The 25,979-nt window shown below is 40.6% G+C and overlaps 1 protein-coding gene and 16 non-coding genes across 18 annotated transcripts; all 17 read right to left on the reverse strand.

The window, feature by feature from the left end:
* Positions 1-613: 613 nt before the first annotated feature.
* Positions 614-686, reverse strand: trnav-aac (transfer RNA valine (anticodon AAC)). Its single transcript has one exon. It is a non-coding gene; the product is annotated as a tRNA-Val (tRNA).
* A 195-nt stretch (positions 687-881) lies between these two features.
* On the reverse strand, positions 882-954 carry trnav-cac (transfer RNA valine (anticodon CAC)). The gene has a single exon. It is a non-coding gene; the product is annotated as a tRNA-Val (tRNA).
* A 94-nt stretch (positions 955-1,048) lies between these two features.
* Positions 1,049-1,120, reverse strand: trnad-guc (transfer RNA aspartic acid (anticodon GUC)). Its single transcript has one exon. It is a non-coding gene; the product is annotated as a tRNA-Asp (tRNA).
* Positions 1,121-1,542: 422 nt separating this feature from the next.
* Positions 1,543-1,615, reverse strand: trnav-aac (transfer RNA valine (anticodon AAC)). The gene has a single exon. It is a non-coding gene; the product is annotated as a tRNA-Val (tRNA).
* A 195-nt stretch (positions 1,616-1,810) lies between these two features.
* trnav-cac (transfer RNA valine (anticodon CAC)) lies at positions 1,811-1,883 on the reverse strand. The gene has a single exon. It is a non-coding gene; the product is annotated as a tRNA-Val (tRNA).
* Positions 1,884-1,978: 95 nt separating this feature from the next.
* trnad-guc (transfer RNA aspartic acid (anticodon GUC)) lies at positions 1,979-2,050 on the reverse strand. The gene has a single exon. It is a non-coding gene; the product is annotated as a tRNA-Asp (tRNA).
* A 183-nt stretch (positions 2,051-2,233) lies between these two features.
* On the reverse strand, positions 2,234-2,306 carry trnav-aac (transfer RNA valine (anticodon AAC)). The gene has a single exon. It is a non-coding gene; the product is annotated as a tRNA-Val (tRNA).
* Positions 2,307-2,501: 195 nt separating this feature from the next.
* Positions 2,502-2,574, reverse strand: trnav-cac (transfer RNA valine (anticodon CAC)). The gene has a single exon. It is a non-coding gene; the product is annotated as a tRNA-Val (tRNA).
* Positions 2,575-2,669: 95 nt separating this feature from the next.
* Positions 2,670-2,741, reverse strand: trnad-guc (transfer RNA aspartic acid (anticodon GUC)). Its single transcript has one exon. It is a non-coding gene; the product is annotated as a tRNA-Asp (tRNA).
* A 183-nt stretch (positions 2,742-2,924) lies between these two features.
* trnav-aac (transfer RNA valine (anticodon AAC)) lies at positions 2,925-2,997 on the reverse strand. The gene has a single exon. It is a non-coding gene; the product is annotated as a tRNA-Val (tRNA).
* Positions 2,998-3,192: 195 nt separating this feature from the next.
* On the reverse strand, positions 3,193-3,265 carry trnav-cac (transfer RNA valine (anticodon CAC)). The gene has a single exon. It is a non-coding gene; the product is annotated as a tRNA-Val (tRNA).
* A 94-nt stretch (positions 3,266-3,359) lies between these two features.
* Positions 3,360-3,431, reverse strand: trnad-guc (transfer RNA aspartic acid (anticodon GUC)). Its single transcript has one exon. It is a non-coding gene; the product is annotated as a tRNA-Asp (tRNA).
* A 183-nt stretch (positions 3,432-3,614) lies between these two features.
* On the reverse strand, positions 3,615-3,687 carry trnav-aac (transfer RNA valine (anticodon AAC)). Its single transcript has one exon. It is a non-coding gene; the product is annotated as a tRNA-Val (tRNA).
* Positions 3,688-3,882: 195 nt separating this feature from the next.
* On the reverse strand, positions 3,883-3,955 carry trnav-cac (transfer RNA valine (anticodon CAC)). The gene has a single exon. It is a non-coding gene; the product is annotated as a tRNA-Val (tRNA).
* Positions 3,956-4,049: 94 nt separating this feature from the next.
* trnad-guc (transfer RNA aspartic acid (anticodon GUC)) lies at positions 4,050-4,121 on the reverse strand. The gene has a single exon. It is a non-coding gene; the product is annotated as a tRNA-Asp (tRNA).
* Positions 4,122-4,543: 422 nt separating this feature from the next.
* trnav-aac (transfer RNA valine (anticodon AAC)) lies at positions 4,544-4,616 on the reverse strand. The gene has a single exon. It is a non-coding gene; the product is annotated as a tRNA-Val (tRNA).
* A 1,407-nt stretch (positions 4,617-6,023) lies between these two features.
* st6gal1 (ST6 beta-galactosamide alpha-2,6-sialyltranferase 1) lies at positions 6,024-25,768 on the reverse strand. 2 transcript variants are annotated; one of them, XM_018695062.2, is made up of 9 exons: positions 25,479-25,768; positions 23,663-23,757; positions 17,178-17,384; positions 16,727-17,089; positions 16,370-16,634; positions 16,087-16,184; positions 13,517-13,618; positions 13,153-13,327; positions 6,024-12,090 (listed from the first exon to the last, which is right to left on the reverse strand). In XM_018695062.2, exons 2-9 carry the CDS (start codon positions 23,672-23,674, stop codon positions 11,819-11,821), a joined length of 1,494 nt encoding a protein of 497 aa, XP_018550578.1. In that variant the 5' UTR covers positions 23,675-23,757; positions 25,479-25,768; the 3' UTR covers positions 6,024-11,818. The 2 variants fall into 2 exon arrangements, with proteins under 2 accessions (XP_018550578.1, XP_018550577.1); XM_018695061.1 differs by lacking the exons at positions 23,663-23,757; positions 25,479-25,768 and adding an exon at positions 18,434-18,537.
* Positions 25,769-25,979: the final 211 nt, after the last annotated feature.

Genomic DNA, 25,979 nt, shown 5'->3' on the forward strand with positions numbered 1-25,979 from the left:
ATCTAAATGCTTTAGAAAGTCTTAAAAGAAATCTTAAAATGCTGTTCAAATTTAATGGTCCGAGTTAACTCATGAATGTGACCCATTTCATAGGTATCCTGCACTAGCCATTGTTAGCAATACCCATTGATAAGACCCGTTGATAAGAATGCTCTACTATATGCTGCAAAACTGTTGCACTGTAAACTCCCTGTTCATTGCCTTACACATTTTTGCACAAACATAATGACCACTACACTTCTAAAAAAATCTGTGTTTCCGCCCAGTGTTAGCTGGTAAATTTGATCTGTTATCGAATAGTATAAGAAAAAAGTATAAATGGAAATCTCAAGTTTTCTGTTTTGATTTTTTAACAAGCATGTGTAAGTCACAGCGAAAACACTGTGTTTCCACCCAGTTTCGAATTGGGGACCTTTCGCGAGTGAGGCGAACGTGATAACCACTACAATACGGAAACTACTGCAAAATAAGCTTTTTTTCAAGAACATAACTCTTCTTTCGTTAGCTGGTAAATTTCATCTATTGACAAAGATTTGTAAGCCAAGGTGGACAAGTCAAAGATGCCTGTTTTCATATGTTAAGGAACATGTATGAGTCACAATGGAAAAATCTGTGTTTCCGCCCAGTTTCGAACTGGGGACCTTTTGCGTGTTAGGCAAACGTGATGACCACTACACTACAGAAACTACTGCCATGTTGGCTATCGGAGAACACATCGTAAACTGTCCTTTCGTGGCCTTTGAAGTCTTGAAATGTAACAAAGTGTTAGCTGGTAAATTTGATCTGTTATCGAATAGTATAAGAAAAAAGTATAAATGGAAATCTCAAATTTTCTGTTTTGATTTCTTAACAAGCATGTGTAAGTCACAGCGAAAACATTGTGTTTCCGCCCAGTTTTGAACTGGGGACCTTTCGCGTGTGAGGCGAATGTGATAACCACTACACTACGGAAACTACTGCAAAGTAAGCTTTATTCAAGAACATAACTCTTCTTTCGTCACATGAGAAACAAAATAACTTCCATAGAAAGTCAAAAGGACTACAACAACTCCCCGTCGGGGAATCGAACCCCGGTCTTCCGCGTGACAGGCGGAGATACTGTCCACTATACTAACGAGGAGAGCCGAAAACAATTTTGTGACCATATTGAAAAAAACTTGACAATTTCTGTTGCCTAAACCTCACAAAGCGTTAGCTGGTAAATTTCATCTATTGACAAAGATTTGTAAGCCAAGGACACCTGTTTTCATATGTTAAGGAACACGTATGAGTCACAGTGGAAAAATCTGTGTTTCCGCCCAGTTTCGAACTGGCGTTACGATGTGTTCTCCGATAGCAAACATGGCAGGGAGAGGTGGAGAGGTGAAAACAATCTTGTGACCATATTGAAAAAAACTTGACAATTTCTGTTGCCTAAACCTCACAAAGCGTTAGCTGGTAAATTTCATCTATTGACAAAGATTTGTAAGCCAAGGTGGACAAGTCAAAGATGCCTGTTTTCATATGTTAAGGAACATGTATGAGTCACAATGGAAAAATCTGTGTTTCCGCCCAGTTTCGAACTGGGGACCTTTTGTGTGTTAGGCAAACGTGATGACCACTACACTACGGAAACTACTGCCATGCTTGCTATCGGAGAACATATCGTAAACTGTCCTTTCGTGGCCTTTGAAGTCTTGAAATGTAACAAAGTGTTAGCTGGTAAATTTGATCTGTTATCGAATAGTATAAGAAAAAAGTATAAATGGAAATCTCAAATTTTCTGTTTTGATTTCTTAACAAGCATGTGTAAGTCACAGCGAAAACACTGTGTTTCCGCCCAGTTTCGAACTGGGGACCTTTGGCGTGTGAGGCGAACGTGATAACCACTACACTACGGAAACTACTGCAAAGTAAGCTTTTTTTCAAGAACATAACTCTTCTTTCGTCACATGAGAAACAAAATAACTTCCATAGAAAGTCAAAAGGACTACAACAACTCCCCGTCGGGGAATCGAACCCCGGTCTTCCGCGTGACAGGCGGAGATACTGTCCACTATACTAACGAGGAGAGCTGAAAACAATTTTGTGACCATATTGAAAAAAACTTGACAATTTCTGTTGCCTAAACCTCACAAAGCGTTAGCTGGTAAATTTCATCTATTGACAAAGATTTGTAAGCCAAGGTGGACAAGTCAAAGATGCCTGTTTTCATATGTTAAGGAACATGTATGAGTCACAATGGAAAAATCTGTGTTTCCGCCCAGTTTCGAACTGGGGACCTTTTGTGTGTTAGGCAAACGTGATGACCACTACACTACGGAAACTACTGCCATGCTTGCTATCGGAGAACATATCGTAAACTGTCCTTTCGTGGCCTTTGAAGTCTTGAAATGTAACAAAGTGTTAGCTGGTAAATTTGATCTGTTATCGAATAGTATAAGAAAAAAGTATAAATGGAAATCTCAAATTTTCTGTTTTGATTTCTTAACAAGCATGTGTAAGTCACAGCGAAAACACTGTGTTTCCGCCCAGTTTCGAACTGGGGACCTTTCGCGTGTGAGGCGAACGTGATAACCACTACACTACGGAAACTACTGCAAAGTAAGCTTTTTTTCAAGAACATAACTCTTCTTTCGTCACATGAGAAACAAAATAACTTCCATAGAAAGTCAAAAGGACTACAACAACTCCCCGTCGGGGAATCGAACCCCGGTCTTCCGCGTGACAGGCGGAGATACTGTCCACTATACTAACGAGGAGAGCTGAAAACAATTTTGTGACCATATTGAAAAAAACTTGACAATTTCTGTTGCCTAAACCTCACAAAGCGTTAGCTGGTAAATTTCATCTATTGACAAAGATTTGTAAGCCAAGTTGGACAAGTCAAAGATGCCTGTTTTCATATGTTAAGGAACATGTATGAGTCACAATGGAAAAATCTGTGTTTCCGCCCAGTTTCGAACTGGGGACCTTTTGCGTGTTAGGCAAACGTGATGACCACTACACTACGGAAACTACTGCCATGTTGGCTATCGGAGAACACATCGTAAACTGTCCTTTCGTGGCCTTTGAAGTCTTGAAATGTAACAAAGTGTTAGCTGGTAAATTTGATCTGTTATCGAATAGTATAAGAAAAAAGTATAAATGGAAATCTCAAATTTTCTGTTTTGATTTCTTAACAAGCATGTGTAAGTCACAGCGAAAACACTGTGTTTCCGCCCAGTTTCGAACTGGGGACCTTTCGCGTGTGAGGCGAACGTGATAACCACTACACTATGGAAACTACTGCAAAGTAAGCTTTATTCAAGAACATAACTCTTCTTTCGTCACATGAGAAACAAAATAACTTCCATAGAAAGTCAAAAGGACTACAACAACTCCCCGTCGGGGAATCGAACCCCGGTCTTCCGCGTGACAGGCGGAGATACTGTCCACTATACTAACGAGGAGAGCTGAAAACAATTTTGTGACCATATTGAAAAAAACTTGACAATTTCTGTTGCCTAAACCTCACAAAGCGTTAGCTGGTAAATTTCATCTATTGACAAAGATTTGTAAGCCAAGTTGGACAAGTCAAAGATGCCTGTTTTCATATGTTAAGGAACATGTATGAGTCACAATGGAAAAATCTGTGTTTCCGCCCAGTTTCAAACTGGGGACCTTTTGCGTGTTAGGCAAACGTGATGACCACTACACTACGGAAACTACTGCCATGCTTGCTATCGGAGAACATATCGTAAACTGTCCTTTCGTGGCCTTTGAAGTCTTGAAATGTAACAAAGTGTTAGCTGATAAATTTGATCTGTTATCGAATAGTATAAGAAAAAAGTATAAATGGAAATCTCAAATTTTCTGTTTTGATTTCTTAACAAGCATGTGTAAGTCACAGCGAAAACACTGTGTTTCCGCCCAGTTTCGAACTGGGGACCTTTCGCGTGTGAGGCGAACGTGATAACCACTACACTACGGAAACTACTGCAAAGTAAGCTTTATTCAAGAACATAACTCTTCTTTCGTCACATGAGAAACAAAATAACTTCCATAGAAAGTCAAAAGGACTACAACAACTCCCCGTCGGGGAATCGAACCCCGGTCTTCCGCGTGACAGGCGGAGATACTGTCCACTATACTAACGAGGAGAGCTGAAAACAATTTTGTGACCATATTGAAAAAAACTTGACAATTTCTGTTGCCTAAACCTCACAAAGCGTTAGCTGGTAAATTTCATCTATTGACAAAGATTTGTAAGCCAAGGACACCTGTTTTCATATGTTAAGGAACACGTATGAGTCACAGTGGAAAAATCTGTGTTTCCGCCCAGTTTCGAACTGGCGTTACGATGTGTTCTCCGATAGCAAACATGGCAGGGAGAGGTGGAGAGGTGAAAACAATCTTGTGACCATATTGAAAAAAACTTGACAATTTCTGTTGCCTAAACCTCACAAAGCGTTAGCTGGTAAATTTCATCTATTGACAAAGATTTGTAAGCCAAGTTGGACAAGTCAAAGATGCCTGTTTTCATATGTTAAGGAACATGTATGAGTCACAATGGAAAAATCTGTGTTTCCGCCCAGTTTCGAACTGGGGACCTTTTGCGTGTTAGGCAAACGTGATGACCACTACACTACGGAAACTACTGCCATGTTGGCTATCGGAGAACACATCGTAAACTGTCCTTTCGTGGCCTTTGAAGTCTTGAAATGTAACAAAGTGTTAGCTGGTAAATTTGATCTGTTATCGAATAGTATAAGAAAAAAGTATAAATGGAAATCTCAAATTCAAAGCTTTTTTTCAAGAACATAACTCTTCTTTCGTCACATGAGAAACAAAATAACTTCCATAGAAAGTCAAAAGTTTGATCTGTTATCAAACAAGCATAACAAGTATAATTGGAAATAGAAAACTCAAATCTTCTGTTTTGAATGTTGAACGTACCTCAGCATGACCCTCTACTGATGGCTGAACTGGGCAGGTCTTCAGTAGAGGTGACAGAGAAGGCAAAATATCCCACTCTGAAGGTGTCCAACAGGGACACAGGGGAACGTTTTGGTCTTCTGCTGCTGTAGTTTCAACAGACTCTCAGGTAATCCAGACTGATCACTCAACATCTATCACTGACTGAGCAGACTTACACAAAACTGAGATACTGTCCCCTATACTATGGTTGAGAGGTGTCATGTGACCACATTCGGCCAATCAGAGGACAGCTGGTGTTTCTCACCTGGGATGACTGTCAGTGCATTTATTTGTTTCACCTGCAGCAGTGTTTCAGGCTGGACTGACTTAATAGAGGCCACACCTTCTTTCAGTATCACTGTGATTAAATTCTTATGTTTCTACAAAATATTTTGTACAATGTTTCATCAAACTTTAAATGTCTTTACTTACAAGAACAGGTTTCAACCTTTAAAAGAAAAAATAAGTATTATGTTAGCATGAATTCACTAAGTTATAATTTACACCCCATGTTTTGCCAATATTATACTTAAGTACAATTTTGCAGTACTTTTTACAGTATTATTTTCATTACCAGTTACATAAATCCTAAAGGAAATTATGCTTATTTAGAACTTAAGTCACATTTCAAACACTGCTTGAGCATTTCTGTCATTTCTAATAATTTAACATTTATTTATTTACTTATATTTATTCTCCTGCTTATTTATTGAAAATATCTATTTGTTTATTTCAGCATTATTTTTTAATTTATTCACACATAAGTCATTTTTCAGTGCAGTTTGTGTTTTGACCAGCAAGGGGCATCCTCATCTTTCTTCAGCTTATGGAAAATTTAACAACAAAGATAGAAAGTGAACTACAATACACACTGTATACAATATGTATTCACTTTTAATGTACAGTTACTAAAGACAAAATGCGACTCACATCTTATTTAAATCTCATTTAATTTAAAAATGACTTCCATACAACCCATTGCGTTGTATTTCACTTTGTTATTCTGACTTAAGTTGTAAAACACCTGATCTGATCCCTTGCATCTGTGGTTTTTAACTTACTCTTTACTAATGATTTCCAGAGCCTTTTTGTTGTTGTCAGTTGTTTATTGATCGATTGCCTTGGTTTTTAAGTTTTAAATACATGTATTTTTTCATCCCATCATTGAGAGGTGTTTCACTCCCTCCTGCTTAAACACAGATAAAATGGCTGAATAATGGCAACACCTGAAACATTAAGTCATTAACCAGACTGTGTGTAAACAGTTCACTGACAGAGTTTGTAACACGACGAGGAATTGTCAAAATACAACGACGATAATGTTAATAAAGATGATGATGATGATCCGATAGAAGCAGATTCTTGATTTGAACATTTCCACCTTCAGTTCTGGAGTCTGATTCATGCAGAATTAATAATAAACTGCTAAGAAAACAAATGCACAATCATTCCATGTTTCATCCTGTGTGGATGTGAAAAGTAATATTCAGGGAGTGAGGATGTCCCATCAGTGGTTCCCAACCTTTTTTGGCTTGTTAAATAAAACAGCATCTAATCTTTTAATTGCTGGTTAAATTGGTTCAGAACAGAAGCTGTGTGAAACCAAACAGTCATTTTATTGTCCAGTATGTCAGGAGCGCCTTGAGGGAAAGTCTGGCTCAAATGTTCACTGGGACTGCAGCTTTTTGGACATAACTGCAACTGGTCTGGTTGGAGACATACAAACACGAGGCTGTAACTCTAGATTGTCACAAAACATAAAAACAAATTTTGTGCAATTACCATATTTTTAAACCTTATCCCTTTAATCACCTTGTGAGCCAAATTAGCAAAGGCGCAAGTTTGGTTTCATAAGTGGCAAACGAATAAACAACAAAACAAACAAGGAAACAAAATCCTAGAACAACAACAAAACAGAATAATTATGTAAAAGTAATAGGAAAAAATACATTAAATTAAATTGGTTATCATTATAATATTCCAAGTATTCACCAATAATTGAATAACACAAAATAACAGAAAAATGTAGAGGGTTGTGGACTTTTCCAGCCCTGAGTTGTGTCTGCAGGCCTCCTGCACCAAGAAGAAGGGGCAGTTTAAAACTAAAATGTAAATGGGATGATTCCCTGCTGGAAATTACATCCTTGCTATTGAGGATCCAGAGCCTCAGGTTGGGAACCACTGTATTAAATTATTACACAGGTTTTACATCATGTAACCAGAACAAGAAATCCGTGTGTTTGGCTTTTACAATTTAAAAGAAAACTGAACTGTGGCTTTAGCATGTAGCGGCACGAAGAGTTCACATCTTAGAAAAACAACAACAAAAAAACAAACAAACATGTAATGCTCAGTTGTATGTTTCTAGGGCATTTTTGTTCTCACATCAAGTCACAAAGTTCAGTGCCAAAAATTAAGACACATGAAACCACAGTGACCACATGAAACCACAGTAACAGCTTAACCAACCCTCTCAGAAACCAAGAGGACGAAGGCAAAGCAGAGGAAAAAGTGCATCTGCAAGCTAAAATGAAACGCCAGAAGCTTTCACATAAAATAACAGTGATGGCTGAAATTAAAAGGAGCAGGAGTTGGGACGAGAGTGCGACTGCATAGGGAGAAAATGTTCTCCTAGTTTTCCTCTGAAATGCAATGACATCAATTATTCAAGTGTTTGCCTTCTGAATAAACAATAAAGTCCTGATAGAAAAAAAACATGAAACAAAAATGATTAGAAAAACAACAGCAGAGACATTTTGTTACTCTGAGACTTTGCTTGAGCTCTGATTCGTTAAGCTTCAACACAGTGTGTGCTGACAGACTCCAAGACCAACCAGTACAACCAGTTCTCCCATGATGCCAACACCTCCAGTCCCCAGGATGTTCTCTGTGTTAGTTAGTTTGTGGTAATCTGATTAAATACTATTTTATTTAGGAAACTGCACAATATAAAGCGAAAAATAAAGGTGTGAAAACTAGATTTTGATAAGGAGTTCGCTACAACGTAAAGCTGGGCAGACATTTGAGCGACAACTCCTCCAACTCCATATCGGTCGGTTGTTCTTACCGTCACATACGAGCCAAACTAAAAAGAAGGATGTGACGTCACGATCGATGGCTGTGATTGACAACTGTGTTGCATTAACTCCCACTACACAAGATTAATAACACAGTACAGTATTTGTCAAGCTTTAGCAAACAATGCAGGACCTGCCTTAAGTAATTTTGTACTTAAATGACACAGTTTCCTTGACAAATTTGCAATTAATCAAACTACCAAAACAGTTTAACAAGCAGTCAGCCTGGGACCTCTAGTGCAGTTTCCTGCTTTGCCTGGTCAATAACCAAATTTAAGATGTTTTGCCAGCATTTTATTTACACATAAAATTCATCCTTCAGGGAGCATCACAGTCATTGTCTAATCCAGGCTCAGGGTCTCTGTTTGCATGCAAATGACCTGGCTCACATGTGATGACACAAATAACAATATGCCTGTTTCACATCAGTGACCACGTTCAGTGGAGAGAAAATGAAGAAGTAAAAGCTGCATTCGTGCCATGCGAATAATCTCTCTGTTTATCAGAGTAGTTTGTTTTCGCTTTCTCTTCTTGCTACACTAGTTTGGAGAAAACATTTACAGCTGGTTCACATGCGTCAGTAATAGTAGAATAAAAGTCAGCATGACCCTGAGGATGTTCTTTAGTGTGATGAGCAGAACCAGAGATGAAAAACACTGAGATTTGAATGGTGATTATTTCCTTCTCTCATTCATGCATTTTAGCTTTTACATAGCCAGAGAGAAAAACTGGTTTCAACTAATGAAGTTTAAATCTTCCAATGAAATGATGTGTAATGAAGTTGAAAATGTTTTTCAGGTTCTAATGATGTATTATTAGATACCAAATTATTTTCTTTTTAAAAGAAGTTTTGCTTTTTGCAACATTTCACTTTATCTCGTCATCACAAAACTACTAACACATCTTGTTAACATTCTAACAGGAAAGTTATATAAAATTTCTTTGTCACAGTTGTTGTTATCTTATTGAAGCCAAGAATGGCTGTATTTACAGTCATTTTGTAATTTCATTAGAAACTTATGATTCCGTCCAGGATCACAAATTAGTTATTTTCTTATCTCAAGATAACAAAGCTAATTTTCTCATGATGAGGGGTTAATTCATCTCATTATTGAGAAATCAGCCTTTTGTTTTCTTGGCAACTCTCAGACAAATAACAAGATGATTTCTTGAGGGTGATTTCTTGAGATAATGAGATAAATTAAACTGTTATCCTCAGAAAATGATTTTAGTAATCTTGAGATGAGGAAATAATTAAGTCATGATTTCAGGATATTGACATTAAAGAAATTATTCCAAGAACAGCCATACAGTCCAAGTTTTTTGATGTTACATATGAGTTTTCTACAGAAATGTTACAGTGAAGCCAAGTGACCACATGAATGTTTGTAGAAATAAAATCACCCCAAAGAGCATCCCCAAAGGTATTACTGTGATAATATATACACTATGTACGGATTATAAAAAGGTCACTGGGAATAAGTTGTTACAGGGTTGACAAAGTGGGTAGAAAATTCATATTAGTTTCTTTAAACTTGTTAGAGGATGGACATATCATTTGATTACTGGTAAGATAAGGTAAGAAGTTGGGAGTCAAGTCATCTGCAGGCAGTATTTTCTTCGATAAATAGGTTCAGTGAGGTGCGTATGCAGGTATGAGTATACGTGGTCACTCTCCAACCACTTCACGCCCTCCACAGGCTTCTTAAAGGAGCAGTCCAACATTTTATTGACGTCTTCCTGTTGTGTTCTCCAGAGAAGATGGATATCAGTTTGATTCGGTTGGAAACAGCTGGCCGAGTTTCATCAGAAGTGAAAAACACACCTCCCAACAACTCCAAAGGATGATTTACATGCTGCATCTTGTATCTTGTATGCTTCTACTGGCTGAATCTTGTTGGCCTTTTCCACTACAGCAACTTGTTTTTCAGTTTTGTTTATATTGGCCAAGCCACAGGAGCCCGCTGATTGAAGAGATGCTTTTAATGCCCTGAAAATAGGGCAGTAAAAATTCCCTAAAAATAAAACCCAGAGCAACAAGTGAAAAAAGTATGAAACCAAAGAAAAGCAGCTATATTTCCTGTCTTTTTCATACTGTAAAGTGCAAAGATGAGACAGGCTGATTGTAAGTCTTTATGAAGTCAAAGTTAAAACTGAGATGAGTCAGATTGGTCCTGTGATCAGATGTTAGGGAAGCAGAATCGGCAGTGAAAAAACTGATCCAGAAACTGATCTAAAAACTCAACCCTTCCTTACTTCACTGTGTTACTTCACTGGCGCCCTCTGCCATTAAACAAAGAAAAAACTAAATTACTCTACAGCTCCTTTCAGGCCTGTTGAGTACCTTAAACAGAGCTCAGAGTGAAACAGCTGCCATCCAAACACCCAACAAAAGAAACAACAAAAAAAAAAAGAGTAGCTTTCCAAAGTAACAATATATACACACATTTCTGAAAAGGTAAAGGACCTCTCTAGTCTGAACAGGTCTGAATGGTGGATTTCTGTCATATAGTGAGGACATTTTTTATAATTGACGTCCATTTGGCCAAATCTCACCCCTTCAGAATTCAGTGTAAGACTTTGGTTTGGTTTAGGGTTAAGGATGGAATGAGGGTGAAGGACCATACTGGTTGTTTTACATGTTTCAGTCCAGAAATCATTAATTGTGTGTACCTAATATTACTTATGTACAGATTTCAAAGGGATTATAGAAAATGTTAAGTTGTCAACATTTTTTAATCACCATTTGGTTGCCAAAAAGAGACTATTTTAAGTATAAGCTGCAAAAATGCACAGGATAATACTCACTAGGGCACCAAATGTGGATTAATCCACCACTGAAAATAGTCCTCAACGAATAAAACTATTTTAGTAACTTACTGAACCTTTTAAAGAAAAGAAATTTAATTCTTGACAGCGCGTGGGACTGATTTTTGTCTGGAAGAGTGAAAATCAATGGAGAAATAGCCGACCTGTTGAGTCCCATCAGGCTCAGGTCGGTTATCCGGGTTTGGACATAAATTTAGAAATTATGGATCCGGTTCAGTCACGTCGGCTGAACAACAGTCAGTGAACATTTGACTTTGGAACTATTAACTGCTGATAACTTTGCATAATGTGTGTGTGTTAAAACAATCTACGTCATTTACAAGGTGCCCACACATCAGGGTAAATAGGAAAGCTGTGCATGACAAGGTAACACAAACTCAGTGCCCCAGCGTACATTAAATGCACCACTTGCTCTGACTCAGATCGAGTTTGGACAGAAATATGCGTCCCTGGACAAATTTAAGAGGTTACAAGATAACTAAAAATAAATATATTTCTGCAGCAGCATTATGTTGACTTTCCCACTTAGTAAAGCAACCAATGATGAGGGCCCACAAGTGCACACTGCTTTAGAAAATGTTTGGCAGTAATATGAAGTACACAGTTTTTAATTAGCGGGCTAAAACCTTTGAAAACAGCAGTATGGTCCCTTAAGGGTTGAGCTTAGGACGGAAACAGTGGAATGTCCTCATAAGTATGTATGTATGTGTGGTGTGTGTGTGTGTGTGAACAGCAGGCACATCCATCAGTTGATTGGACTCCAGTATATGTGTGTGTCTTCCAGTGTTTACAGTGTGTGGTAACAACATGTAATATTTATAATGAGTGGCACGGCGTTCATTTTGTTCGGCAGTGAGTATGAAGTTTTCATGCGTCTTGTCCTCATCACTATGTGTTTTTGTCATGCAGGGTTCTGCTTTGCATCGTGTGTGTTGACGTGTGTGTGTGTGCTTTGCTTCACTGCTCTCCTCAAGTCAGTGGTCGTTTGAACCTGCAGCAACCTGGGTGCAGTTCAGCTTGCTGAACCCGGGCAGCGTGACGCGTCCGTTCTTGTAGATGTCGCGGTCGGAGCCCTGGTTCATCCGCTTCACCAGGTTCTTCTCGTACAGGAGGGGGTGGTAGGCGCCGAGCGTGCAGGCAGCGTCGTAGAAACGCTGGTAGTAATGGCAGAGCTCTGTCTTCCTCCGCGACGGCAGGAACTCGTACACGTGCACAACCTCACACAGCGACATCATCAGGACGGTGCCTGGGAAGGACACAAAGAAGAGGTTTTAATTCATATAATGTCAAGAGCATTTTGATTTTAACATCAGTCTTAAATCCATGGGTGATGAGGGAAGAAGAGAATTATAGCCCAAGACTTATTTTAATGCAAACAATTCTTATGTTGGGGTTGGTGGAGCATCTTAGACTTTCCCGAGTTGGAAATACAACTTCAGGGGGCGTTCGGGTTGAAACTTCAGACTAGGAACTCAGAAATTACAACTTCCGAGTACAACTGGAACACATCATAAAGTTTAGACAAATGTTATCAGTTAATCTGGCAATTATTTTTTGATTAGTCTATCACTTGTTTTATCAATAAAATGTCAAAAAAAAAACTGCCTTTGAAAATGTGACACTGTGACTACTTCACATTCTCACATTAGAGAAGATGAACCTGGCAAGCAAGTGTTCAGTGTTTTTGCTTAAAACTAGATTTACCTCCTTGACATGGGACACCTCCACCAACCAGTCCAGCAGCAGTTAATTAGCGTGTGAATTCAGGGTTGTTTCTTGCTTTGGAAAGTAGCCATGTTTCTAATGCTATCAGCCAAAAACATACAGATGGTTCATTGTCCGTTTGATAATCAAAACAAACAACAGGTTCCCTGGTGGCGACCTTTCTAAAATCAGCAGTGGTGAGACTTTATATTCGCCTTTGTGCCGGCATTAAAAAGCACTTGATACTGTCAGAGGAAGTTAGTCTGTTGCCACTTGTGCAGACAGTGTCAGTTGCAGGGTTTCCTGTGGTTGCTTTGTTTTATTTCTAGGGAATTTTGTGCATAAACATAGATGATTCAGTGTGTGTCCTTGTTGATATTATTATGTCGGCTGATTTGTGTCACTTGGATTATTTTATTTAATTCATCATCACTAATATTTCCATTTTTATTTTCATTTAAATGTCCTTGAACCTTGTTGAAATGTTGGTGGTGCTACTTGTGAGAACGTTTACCACTTCCTCTGACCTGCTGAACTGTGGCGTAGCCAACCCTGAGACGACAGAGTAAACAGGAAGTGGTTAGAGAAGCAATGTTCCCCTTACCGAGAAAGCCTGAGGAGGGCGGGTTCTTCTGGATGGGCTCAGCCATGTTGTCTTGTATTCTCTGCCACACCTGCCACTCAAAGCGAGGATGCAGGATGTAGAAAGGCTGCAGAGGATGAAGCCTCCTGTATCTCTGGTACTGGACGAAGATGGGGTAGTCTGTCCTGTTGTACCACTGTAGGGGTGGACACATACAATAATACTGTTTAGCTGAGCTGTTGTCTTGAAGAAAAGGTGTTTGTAAACATGAAAAAATAGAATATATATCTTTAATGTGCAGTACTACTGCAATAATCGCTACATTAAACAAACCCCTTATGACCTTGTAGCCTGTTTTCTGTGGGTGGCAGTGTGTAAAGATCACCTGAGTGAGGTCAGCAGAGAAGGGGGCGGGGTCCCAGGCCACCAGAACACCTGAGCTGTACAGAGAGCTGGACAGGAAACGATGTTCATCAGACGCCATCACCTGTGACACACGTAACATTAATAAAATAAAAAAATAAAAAAAAACATATGCATCTATATTATCCATCTAGAGGCACAGTTAACATTTGAATCCTGTCAACAAAACAGTAATTTTACTGGAGCAGAACACAGGAGCTGCTGGAATACCGCTGCCTCCGTCTGTTAGTGTGTTTGTGTGACTTTCAGTGGTGGAAAAAGTATTAAGATCCTTTACAGGAAAAGTACCACACAATAACACAAACAAACGAGTCTGGTAGTGATATAGGTCGATGGTTCTGAAAAGTTATCCTTGATCTGCAGTGCTGTGTGAATGCTGAAAGTGTCTGTTAATAGCAGGAAAAAAAACTTGGACATGGAAACATGTAGTGAAAACCGCTGAAAGGCAAACAATATACCAAAGCTGTTGAAAGGAAAGAAAAAGGTACCAACTGCCAAACACTGCTTCAATAACCCACCAATCAAAATGATCCATGTGTTACTGTATAGGCCTTAGCTGCATTTGTATGTTCACCTCTTAAACTTCTGCTACCAAGTCAAAAACCATAACTCGTATCGCTGAAATCTTTTCACTGCCAGCATCGGGAGACTTTACTGAGGATGTAAATGTGTCATCTGTGTAGATAAAGTGAAGGATGACTGCGCAGTCGCAGTTTCAAAACTGCCCATGTTTGTGTTTGTGCTCAGAGGTCATTTAACATGACTGTGGGACAGGTGGAGGGTTCTCCTGGTGCTCAGAGGCAGACACCTCAAAAACCATGAATCTGATTGCTTAAATAGTCATACTGTGTGAAAGAGCACAACTTTGTCTACATTATTATGTATAAATTATGTGTGAGTAGTGAAAGATGCAGGAGCTACAAGAGCTGAAGTACGAGAATGACAATGGTCACCCACTCTAACCTGCTCCCATACACACCCATTAGAAAATGTCAGGGGGAAAAAAGCATAAAATGTAAACTGTGATTATGCAAAAACTGCACAAGATATGAAAAAGCTGAACACAAATTGAATAGCTGAAAGTCTTGGGATCCATTTAAAGCTGCAATGAAGTCTCTAGCTGGAAGTTTGCCAAACTAGTTGAAGATCAAAGAGGAGAAAGTTTTACAGGACTGGAACGTTCCCTCCATTTATTTGAATGGAAAATGTTTTGCAGAAAAGGCTGAATATATTAAAAATTACAGAAAAAGTGGAATACAAGCATAAATGTCCAGGAAAGAACTGAACATTTTGATAGTTGAATGTTTTCTGTAGCTGGAAGTATACAGGAGTATGGGTGTGGAGGAAGAAAAACAACAATAAAGACTAATGAGGGCGTTTGTTTACGGGTGTGATCATGGGCATTGTCTTATTGTTTCTGTATTTCTGTGTTTAGCAGGACTGAAGAGATAAAACCTTCATTTCTCCGTTTTGAATATAAATATAAATCCACTAATGGCTGCTTGACAAGACGAGTGGAGACGATTCGAGTTCAACAAGTGTTCGAGTCCTTGTTCCTCGTAGTGAGACGCTTTCACTGCAGAGCTTTACATCCAAAACAAAACACCCACAGGCAACTCAAACACCCACAGACAGCTCATCTCTGCCGCTGCTGCAGAGTTTCTCCTGAACAACTCCTCCACAGTCCATCTGAAAAACAGCTCAGAGATAAACCTCTCCAGCCCTGCTGTGTCTTCACAATCTCACGCTGGGCGGCCGAAGTTCGCTCAAACCCACAGATCTTTATTTCAAACCATATATATCAGTGAGGCAAAGACAAGCGTGCTTCGTTCCTGCTGTGTGCATGTTGAATAAATCTGAATCAAAACTTGAAATCAAATGTTTCAGAAGTGAAAAATTAAAGCATCTATAAAAGGAAAATGGCAGATAAACTGAGAATGATCTGAGGTCTAAAGTTAAAAACGTAGGTGTTTGATTGATTATTCATCCCCACATGAAGGTTAAATTTCTTTATCTTTTTTATCATAAGGACAAAAATAGTGAAAAAGTAGCATGAACACCTCACAGTTACCACAGCAACAGCACAGCATGGTTTCAGATGTGCAGATTAAGAATCAAACACAAAATACCCACTGGCACAAATACAGTGTTACATTTAAAGAATATATGACTGTTATAAATGCACATGATATATCTGAACCTTGTCTATCTGAGACAAAAACAAAAAACACACCTCGTATACACAGGTGTGTGCCTTTCTAAACTATGTCCAATCAGTGCAGTTTGCCACAGGTGGACGCTTTAAACACAAAGGATAATTAGAGCAAACAGGATGCACCTGACAGTTCAGCCACAGTAAAAGGTCTGAATCCTTTTGTCAGTGAGATATCTGGTGTTTCTAAAAATAAATGTCACTATGGATTATTGAGATTCATGGGCAAAAATGGGAATTTTATCCATTTAAAATAAAATTAAGAATGGAAGGATTCTCTCTGAACCAACTGCACGTACGTACTTGATATTGTGTTTTACCTGTGAGTTGATGAGGCGGATTGTGGTTTTAGAGCCAACGTCCTTCTCGTAGCCGGCAGTCGGTGCGGCGTTGAAGCGAAGCACGGCATCATGGGAGTCTGCAACGATAATTTTTTTTTTTTTAAGTTGGAATTTTTTTATTTTTAAAACCGGTAGTGAAACCTCCTGAGCTGCTGATGCGGCACAGTTTCTGTTTCTATGTCTATAGTTCCGAAATCAGAAATGCCTCTTATTAGAAACAGTATGTGACTTGGAAAGTGACTTGGCTGTAAAAATCTCTCACCTATCTCTTTGCCAAGTCCCGAGTAGCGGAGCGACCCCGCCGACGACACCACGGCACAGCTCTTGTATGGCCCGAGGTCAGAGGTCAGCGGCTTCAGTGGCAGCTGGGCGGCCCAGGGCAGTGAGGAGAAGGGCTGGAGGTCAGGGGTCAAGGTGGCGACCTCTACCTTGTCCTTCAGCTGGCAGAGAAGCTCTGGACGGCTCAGTTTCGGCCTGCTGGACACACCGCCGGGACCGGAAACCTCGACTCCGTATTTATTCATCGCCTGAGAGGAAAAACAAAAAGATACAGACGTGGATTAGAGAGAAACAAACTTTTAGTGTAAGAATATTTTATGTTTCAGGCAGCGTGGGTCACCTGATAGTTCTGCACCACCTTCCTCAGTCTGCTTCCCAGCATGTTACTGGACATCTCATCGTCCCACACCTCACCCAGGAGCCCGTGAGGCCCGAAGAACTCCGCGTCCCCCCCTCTGCCGCTCAGCTCCCCCCTCCGCCGGCCTCCGAACAGGGTCTCCAGCGCTCGCGTGAAGGGGCGCGGCAGCAGGTGAGCGAAAAACCCGGAGGGCTCCCGCTCCCTTGACTTCCGCTTCAATGCCGACTCCTCATGGGTGCGGTTCAGAGAGGAGAGGACGGGGATTGGACGGTGAGGGTCACCTGGGACGACACCTGGGAGCTTCTGAGGGTCAATGTACATGGGCTTGGCTCCTCCTCGCAGCACCTGTAGGAGTCATGGGGACGATAATGACAAGTCCTGACAAATTTGATGCATTCATTGGGTCAGAAAACCAGCTTGACCGATGACAGACCTTGATGACGGAGTGCGTGCGAGGCTGAGCCCGGGTTCGCGCCCGCACCCCGAAGATGGCGTCGGTGACGGGCACGCTGTTTTCGGCGCAGAGGGCGTAGAGCAGAGCCATGGAGATGCAGAAGAAGGCCATGCAGACTGCTCCACGGCGAGCCCGACGCCTCAGACGCCACAGCAGGCTGACTCTGTCCATCGCTGCCCCGGGGATCTGCAGAAGGAAAACAAAGCGCAGAAATGTTTCAGCTTCCTGTGCTTTACATATTTTAATTGTTTTGATTGTAACTCACACTGGAGCACTTGTTCACATTAAAATGCATAAGTATAATAAGTGTCTGACAACATTATGGACAGGATTCCTACAGAGAATTAGTTTAACCAGAAATGTCTGTTTTATCAGTACCAGACTCCATTGACAAAAATCTAGCAATTTTACCCAGAACAACCATTTACACTCAAAATCAGGGGAAAAAAGGCCCATGTTCAAAAACACCAGAGGACATGTCTAATGTCCTTGGCAAGATGAGAGAATTGTGGCGTAGACAGGTTACACAATATCAATGATTTGTGTTTGTAAAGCTGGATAAACAGCAGAGCGATACCTGCTGAAAATGACGGGTTAGTGGAATGACCTACGTTTTATTTATGTGGCACTCATTTGCAAATATATGGAACTGAGTGCCTGCAGTGTGGAGTGCGGGTGTCATTGAGGAGAGCAGCGCTGCAACATGAGGAGGCTGATGTGGACAAAACACAGTAGAGTACAGTAAATACAGATTGGATTTACTCATCCAAGAAAAAGGCTTGGGCCAGCCCCAACACCAGCACCAGGATCGGCTCGGTACAGCTCAGTCATTTCATGTTTTGATTATGAGCTCATCTAAACGTCAGCCATGATAAGAGTTGGTTGGATTCCCCTACAGTTCTGATGAAAAGAGCTTCAGTGCCTCCTCTTTTGCTTCCTCTTTAGTCCGTTACACTCAGGACCATCAGGGGAAAGAAGATCCTGCTGACCCACTTCCTCAGGACTAAAAACAACTCACAGTGCATAAGAGCTGCCAACAAGTGATTTCTAACAGTGCATCAGTCAAGATTTAATTTGCACATAAAAGCAGAATTAAAGACAAACAAGGTCACTAAGAGAGGAAGATCCTTTTAGTTTAACCTGAAACATCACTATATATCAATACCAGACTCCACTGACAAAAACAGGAATTTTACCGAGCAGAACACAGGAGCTTGTTAGGGTTTGAGTGTTACCTGTCTGTTTTTCAGTTGTTTTCCCATTCCCTGTTCCCTGTTGTTGCCTTTAAGTTCACAGTTTGTCTTTCGTCTGCTTATGTGCTTATTTATTTAATCGGCTAAGCATGGCTGACTTCCTTCCACTCACCTGTTGCTCATCATTGCTGATTGCCACCCCCTCCTCAGCAGTATATAAGCCCTGTCTTCCTCTCTGGTGTTTGCCAGTTCGTTGTACACTCATCAGCTGAAAATGCTACAGCTCCCTAAACCTAGTCAGACTCTTGGACCTTGCCTTACCTTTTCTGTCTTTGCACTCTGGAATTAATCCAGCAGCTCCTGTGTTCTGCTCCAGTAAAATTCCTGTTTTTATCAATGGAGTCTGGTTGTATCAAAAATCAAAAAATTCCAGAGTTATCCTCCAATCAGCAGCTAAACTACAGCTCTGTTCTTTTTGGATTCACCTGTCCCAGTAACAACTTAAATTTAAACTTGCAACTTAAACCTTCACAACAAAAAACAACTGATGCTCTGAGAACAAATAAATCATCATTAACAGTCTTTTCTTCTTGTGTTTCTGGCTCGCTAGCTCCTCGTTGTTAAATATTAATTCCATACACCACTCATTTTCTCTGTGGTCATTATTGTTTCCCTCAGATGTGCTAAAGCCACACTGTTCGCCAGCCTCATTTACTCCCATTAAACGTGACTGATGTTTTCTTGGCTCCTGCTGCTGTAATGCACTTCCCCCCATTTCCCTCTATATGTCTGGCCTGTCCTCTGATGAATCGAGCCATTTTCCTCCTCCTCCTCCTCTTCCTCCTCTTCCCTGCTCTTTCTCCCTGATTTCACCCATCACCCGGGGCAATGATGGCATGTTCCTGTGCCCTTATTCTTCTTTTGTTGTTTCACTCACTCTCTTACAGTGTTAGAAACAGGGATCCAGGGAGAAAACTATCATCTTCAAACTGCTTTTTGTTTGTTTTATCTCTTACTCTTTATCATTTAAGACAGAACAAGAAGAACACTGACAAAATCCTATAGTATTGACCTGAATCCACAGCTAATTTCACTTAGATCTGAGATATCTTCTAACATCCACCGTTATCTTTAAGTCTTGCCAATAGTCCAAAGAGTTTTTAAAGGATTTTTCTTCTCAGCGAGTGCTGAAGTCTGTGGCTCGGCCTCACAGAAACAGTAGTGATACGGTGGAAATGTAATCGCCGAGCCAAAATAAATCCCTGCAGGGAGGGAAGGTGGTCTAACATGACTCAGCAGCAGGTAGAGGAATGCAGAGTTTCTGCATTCACAAAACCTTAAAACCAGCTGAGGCAGCTCATCCACAACTCCAGGAAAAAACGAGCAACACATCAGAATTATTGTTCTCTGGTTCATCATTTTCCACTGTGGCTGTTTATCGCAGCTTAAATCTGCTGAGAATAAGCTGCGTTTTCATAATCAGTGAGTATGACAAGAACCAGAATTCAGCAAAGCCTGAACCAGTTTCTGCATCAAAGGCCAGTTGAGTCCAGGTGTAGGTGAAAGTCCAGCCACCAGGTACCTATTCTGTTGCTGGACGATCAGTAAGGGTTCCTGAATCAGTCCCAGTCTGGCTCCTCTCTACAACCAGCCAAAAAAAGTTTTTCACACAGTAAAAGAACCAAACCAAGGTTCAGTTTGATCCGGACTGAGACCACCTCCTTTGGTCAGACCAGAATTTGGTCGATCTGGGCCTTGATCTGAGGCACCTTTCACACCTGCTGTTTTGGTTCAGACCAAACTAAAGAGTCCAAAGGTCCGGACCAAACAAGGTAGGTATTAATTTATGTGATTCCTTAGTGATTCCATGTTACCCTGTTATTAAAAAAGTCAGAACAGCAGATCAAATAGAGGTAATTTAGGACTACTGAAAGCAGCTGCGGGAGTTTTCGCTCAACAGGATAGAAAATAATTTAGCCGTATTAAATCCTCAGTCTATTTTGTCCGGCTTTAGCTGGGAGCGTTGCGAGGCGACTACGTTCCCCACTGTGCTTAATATTCATTCGGACGCTGCACTTGAAGCACTTATTCAGAGGGTTTTGTGAGCCACCCTGGACAACAACAGTTCACCATCATTTTCTTGACATTTCTCCATAATATTCCCAAACATGGACTTGGCTGCCTGCCCGTTCATCTGGCATCATCCTGGATTATAGACCCCATCTTGCCTGGCAACACCTTGGGATCCCCCCCGGGGAGTGGGTAGAGGAAGTAGCTGGATAAAAGGGGCTGGATAATGGAGAATCTGATAGGGTTTGATTAAATCTAACCCTGGATCCTGTGCTCAGTTTGTGCAGTTTTCCCGGACTGCAGCCGGGTAAGAGGAGGGCAGGAATCGATGGGATCCATGACATATACCAGACCCTATACATCAGGAACACACACATGACTGCTCAGTTTGCTGCAAACGAGTGCAGAGAACTTATAAAATCAATATGTCCCTGCTGTATTACTCCTATACAGCTGGTTTGTGCAGAGCCAGAGGCAGAATATACTGCAGCTACATGACGGTTGGTTTGATAGCTGTGGTCAGATGTGGCCCTGAACCAATGACTGTGGTCCCCCCACACCCCCCACCTCATGATTAGAAGTATAGATAATGGTTTCCTACAGAAATAGACCTTTTTATTTTATTAGACCAGAAAAAGTCATTTTGTCAGTACCAGACTCCATCGACAAAAACAGGAATTTTTACCGAGCAGGACAGGAGAGTTGCTGTCTCAATCGGTTAGATTGTTTGTGTTATTGTGTGGTACTTTTACTTCAGTAAAGTATCTGATTACTTCTTCCACCACTAAATGTCACACAATAACACAAACAAACTAACAGATGGAGGCAGTGGTATTCCAGTATTCCCGTATTCTGCTCTGTAAAATTGCTGATTTTGTCAATGGAGTCTGGTACTGACATATAATGATGTTTATGGGTTCAAAAATATCCGAATTATCCACCATAAGCTGCAGCACCACAACCCAAACTACAGTTCTGTTGTTTGTAGATTACAATAAAACAAGATTCTTCTGATTTGAAACAGAAAATCAATAGATCAGTGATTGGTGCTACAAATAAATCAACAGATCAGAAAACTGATCTTGTGTCAGCACCAGGTGTGAACTGGGTCCTGTCTTTGTTTTTGACTTTTTCTTTCATCCTCTGGAGACCAAGAGTGTTGGAGTCTGTCTCTGCTGAGATGAACAGGAAACTCCTCTGGGACCTGGTTCAGTCCGCTCTGAGATAAAACAAACCAAACTGAAAAGATTTCACTGATCGACCTCAAGGATAAAATCGAGAGGCTTTGGGAGGAAACAGCTGCTTCCACTTTGCTGCTATTGGTGGAAATGAGCTCTCAGAGTCCTCTTTGATGAACATAAACACACATCTAAATCAGTATCTGACTCTTTAACCTCCGGATGGACGTCTGTCAGCAGGGTTAGAGAAGTATGACGGTAAACGTGTCAGTGTTCATTTTCAACAAATGACCTGTTAGAGGATGTAAAATAACAACATGAAGCAACTACACAGAGGATAAAAAGTAAGAGTCCTTTATCTTTATCAGCATCAAAGTCCACTGAGAAAACAGGAATTTTACCGAACAGGAGGAAACAGGAGCTGCTGGAATACCACTGCCTCGATTTGTTAGTTTGTTTGTGTTATTGTGTGACTTTCAGTAATGGAAGAAGTATTCAGGTCCTTCACTGAAGCAAAATATCACAAACAAACTAATAGTGGTCTTCCAGCAGCTCCTGTGTTCTGCTCTGTAAAATTGCTCTTTTTGTCAATGGAGTCTGGTACTGATATATAGCTCTATATATGACTGTTCGATTAATCTAGAACATAACTGTCAGATTAACTGATAAAGACAGGAAATGTTATGGCTGACTGACATGACCGCTGGAGGATGTGACGCCTCTCTCTCCCTCCTCTGAATGTATGAATAAATAAATAAATGAATGAGTGAGTGAGTGAATGAGTGTAACGCCTCCTGCATCGCTGCATCGCTGCAGCGCCGCAGGCTGCAGTGCTTCAGACAGATGGCGGTGTCACTTGATATCTGCTTAAAGATGTCACCCTAAATCCCCTGCCTACACACACACACACACACACACACACAGGCAGAGGTGTGTGCATGCGGTGTGTGTGTTTGTGTGTGTTATGCATGGACTTACGGAACCATAAACTACTCAAGATTAAAAGGCAGGAGTGTGTGTGTCCCTGTAGTGTGTGTTTATGTGTGTGTGTGTTAATCTGGTCGTGCAGAGCGAGGTAGATGGTTATGTATGTGTCAGCAGCAGCTCTGAATCAAACCACAGAGAGAGAGGCTGACTGGTCGGACGCTGTCGGGTGCAGCGTGACATTTATGCCTCGGCCCGTCAGAAACCACGATCCAGCTGCTGCACGGCTCGACGCCGTCTCCTCTTAACGGCACGAAATTCACAATTTTAGTTCAACCAGAAACATCACTGTATGTCACTACCAGACTCCATTGACAAAAACAGGGATTTTACAGAGCAGAACACAGGAGCTGCTGCCTTGGTCTGTTAGTTTGTTTGTGTTACTGTGTGGCTTTAAGTGGTGGTGGAAATATTCAGATCTTTTTTATAAGTAAGTACCACACAATAACACAAACAAACTAATAGCAGTATTCCATTAACTCATATGTTCTGCTCTGTAAAATTACTGCTTTTTCAATGGAGTCTGGTACTGACATATAGCCACATTTCTGGTCCTTTAACACCATTATTTCCACTGCTGTACCCTGTATGTACAGAATAATTATAGACTAGTGTGTAATTTATTTTACTTCCTTCCAAAATGACCAGTTGTTACTTCCTTGTTCTCCATAATTAGTCTTATTTGCTTCCTCTGTTTGTAGAAACCAGTGAAGACGACTCTGTAACTCTCTACTTGTACTGATAATGTAAATAAATCCATTAAAAAAAGCCTCCTGGATGTTGTGAAGCCTTTTTCTTTAGCGTATTAAGTGTAGGTAAATCTGCATAAGTCACACTGCTGTGGGTGTTAACGGTGCAACGGCTGAATCATTAACTGTTACTACAGCTGAAGCCGTGAGTCATCTGGATAAAACACACATTTCTGAGGAGGAAAAAAAACCTCCTGAGTTTTCAACCAGCGGCTGAAAATGATTGTTTTATTCTACACTCTGGACACATGCGGAGGATTTTCAGAGCAAACACTGGTGTGTAGTTTTACCTTGTAGCCCATGATGGTGTGTGGTGCTGCACGCTGTGTTGCTGCTGTTGTTGCTTAGAGATGAGCTGCTGCCTTCAGGTTTCCCCTCATTGCCTCTGTGGACGGAAATATAAATATATATATATATATTTACACACACACAGATGAAAACAAGGCTCTATTTTAGAAAGAGACTTCAGAATAAAAGCTCATTATGAGCTGAAAACACAAATTCATCATTTTTGCATCTTTTTAAGCAAAAATGTGCCAGTTTTTCTTTGGTTTCAGCTCGATTTATGATTAGAATCACAGTTGGCTGCAGTCCTGTTTTTCCACACTTCTGTCGAGGTAATCAAACATACAATCTGTTGCTCTCTGGCACCGTAAACATGACAGTTACTTTTGATTTTTACAAACTTTATCTCTTTAATTCAAAGGTGAGACCTCCCACCTGGACTGTTGGACCACACACCTGCAGGACAACTGGACCAAACTCCATTTATTTAACTGATAATCAACATTTATAACTTGTTGCTGTAGAAACTTTTATCAGTGATTTATTAACATCTATAATTGCAGGTGACTTATAGCTCGTCAGAAATTGAGGAACCCAACAGCCTTTATTCATTTCATACCAGAATTTATAGCTGCATTATTAGAAAAACGTGTTACTACCGCCTCAAAATGTCATAAAACAGCTTTTACATCAACATTTTACATTAACTGTGTTGTTCTTCCTGCATTTGTTCGATTATATGTTTTGTGCGCAGGTCAACAGCAAGTCACACTCAATGTAGAGCGGCGAAAATCAGTTGATTAGCTAAAGCAACCGTATGTAACGTTTGCTGAGCAGTGGAAACAGCAGCCTCTGCAGGCAGAGGCAGTAACTGCAAGACGCTAGTGCATTAAATTTTGTTCAGATTCAGCGGTAAACACTGTTAGCAGTGTATGTTCGGAAAACAAAGCCAACAAACACAAAATTCATCGAAGCAGGTTGATAAATGAAACAAATTATTGCCTAGCTACCTTCTTCTGTCTGCGATGTAGTGGTGTAAAAGACTGCGCACTTCTCGCAGGAGATCGTATCTGCTCACTGAATTTACGAAGAGCAAGAACAGGTGAAACAGTTAGATGTTGTTGTTTTAATATACTTAAACTAATCTGCAGCTATTATGATAATCAAAAAAATTGCGATTTATCTAAGCAAAATCGTTATAATTCAGGAATCCTTGCTTCTCAAACGTGACTATTATATGGTTTTCTTAGATCTTTATGATCGTAAACTTTAATATGTTCGCGTTTAAAAAAAACTAAACATAAACTGTAGCTGCAGCTCTGACTCTGCAAATTAATTAATAAATTATTCTAGTTATAATTAAATGTTAAAAAGCAGTTTATCAATTGATTTTTGGTTGATTGGAGACGTCTCACTAATAAGTTAAAGAGCTAAAAAGACGGAGAGAAAAATCGTATTGGAGAATGATTTCCTACAATCTGGCTTATTAATGTCTTATAAATAATCAACAGAGCATTAGTTAATTATTTATTAACCATTAATTATTGCTTATAAACCCTTGGAGCCAAATCAGAAAGTGGTGCTTGGTTAATTTTAAATATTATACCATAATAAAATTGAAAATATGATGAATTACATACTGAAATACAGCATTTGATGAATGTAAATAACGCGGTGTAAGATACATTAGAGAAAGGCCATCATTAGAGACCATGCGAGTCACCACAGGATCAGTAAAAGAAAAGATACATGATAGATAATAGATAATAGATAGATGATAGATGATAGATGATCTGAGGGTTTACGCTGCTCGTCGTTGACCTGTGTTAAGTGATGCTCCTCCGTTACCAGCCCGCCAGCCGCGTCGTTCCTCTGATTTATCGTCGCTACGGTACCGAGCAGGTTGTTGTTCCCGCCGCCGCCATGTTCCCGGTGAGTCCCGTGCGTCGCGGTCCCGCTGTCCGTCCGTCTGCTACGTCTGCTCCGCGAGGCCGCCGTCGGTGTCCGGTGGGACATCGGGAGAAGTGCGGCCAGGAGCTGCTCCCTCTCTATGCGACCGCACAGGCTGCGGCACGTTACCGTCCAGTTAGCGTCAAGGTGAGAAAAGCGTTTCCGGTGACGTTTTCAAAGTAAGAGCCGGATGATGTGTGTCGACTGAAAGAAGCTGCACAAATAAATAGATAATAAATACAATAATTAACACAGTTGTTTGCCCCTTTCAACCACCAGCTGCTGTGAATTACTGCGTTAGAATTACTGACCCAAAACATGTGACCTTGACCTTTGATCTTTGACCCCTGACCCTCTAGGAAGTCTTGAGAT

This window comes from Lates calcarifer, linkage group LG20 (assembly GCF_001640805.2).
Source record: "Lates calcarifer isolate ASB-BC8 linkage group LG20, TLL_Latcal_v3, whole genome shotgun sequence".
Taxonomy (NCBI): Eukaryota; Metazoa; Chordata; class Actinopteri; family Centropomidae; genus Lates; species Lates calcarifer.

What these genes read in the sequence shown, in the direction of transcription:
- st6gal1 (XM_018695061.1), bottom strand. Translation starts at nt 18,460, where the DNA reads ATGGGAAAACAACTGAAAAACAGACAG. An exon ending in GCACGCACTCCGTCATCAAG is followed by an intron (nt 17,090 to 17,177) that starts GTCTGTCATCGG and finishes TGACTCCTACAG; the next exon opens with GTGCTGCGAGGAGGAGCCAA. An exon ending in GCCCTCCTCAGGCTTTCTCG is followed by an intron (nt 12,091 to 13,152) that starts GTAAGGGGAACA and finishes TGTCCTTCCCAG; the next exon opens with GCACCGTCCTGATGATGTCG.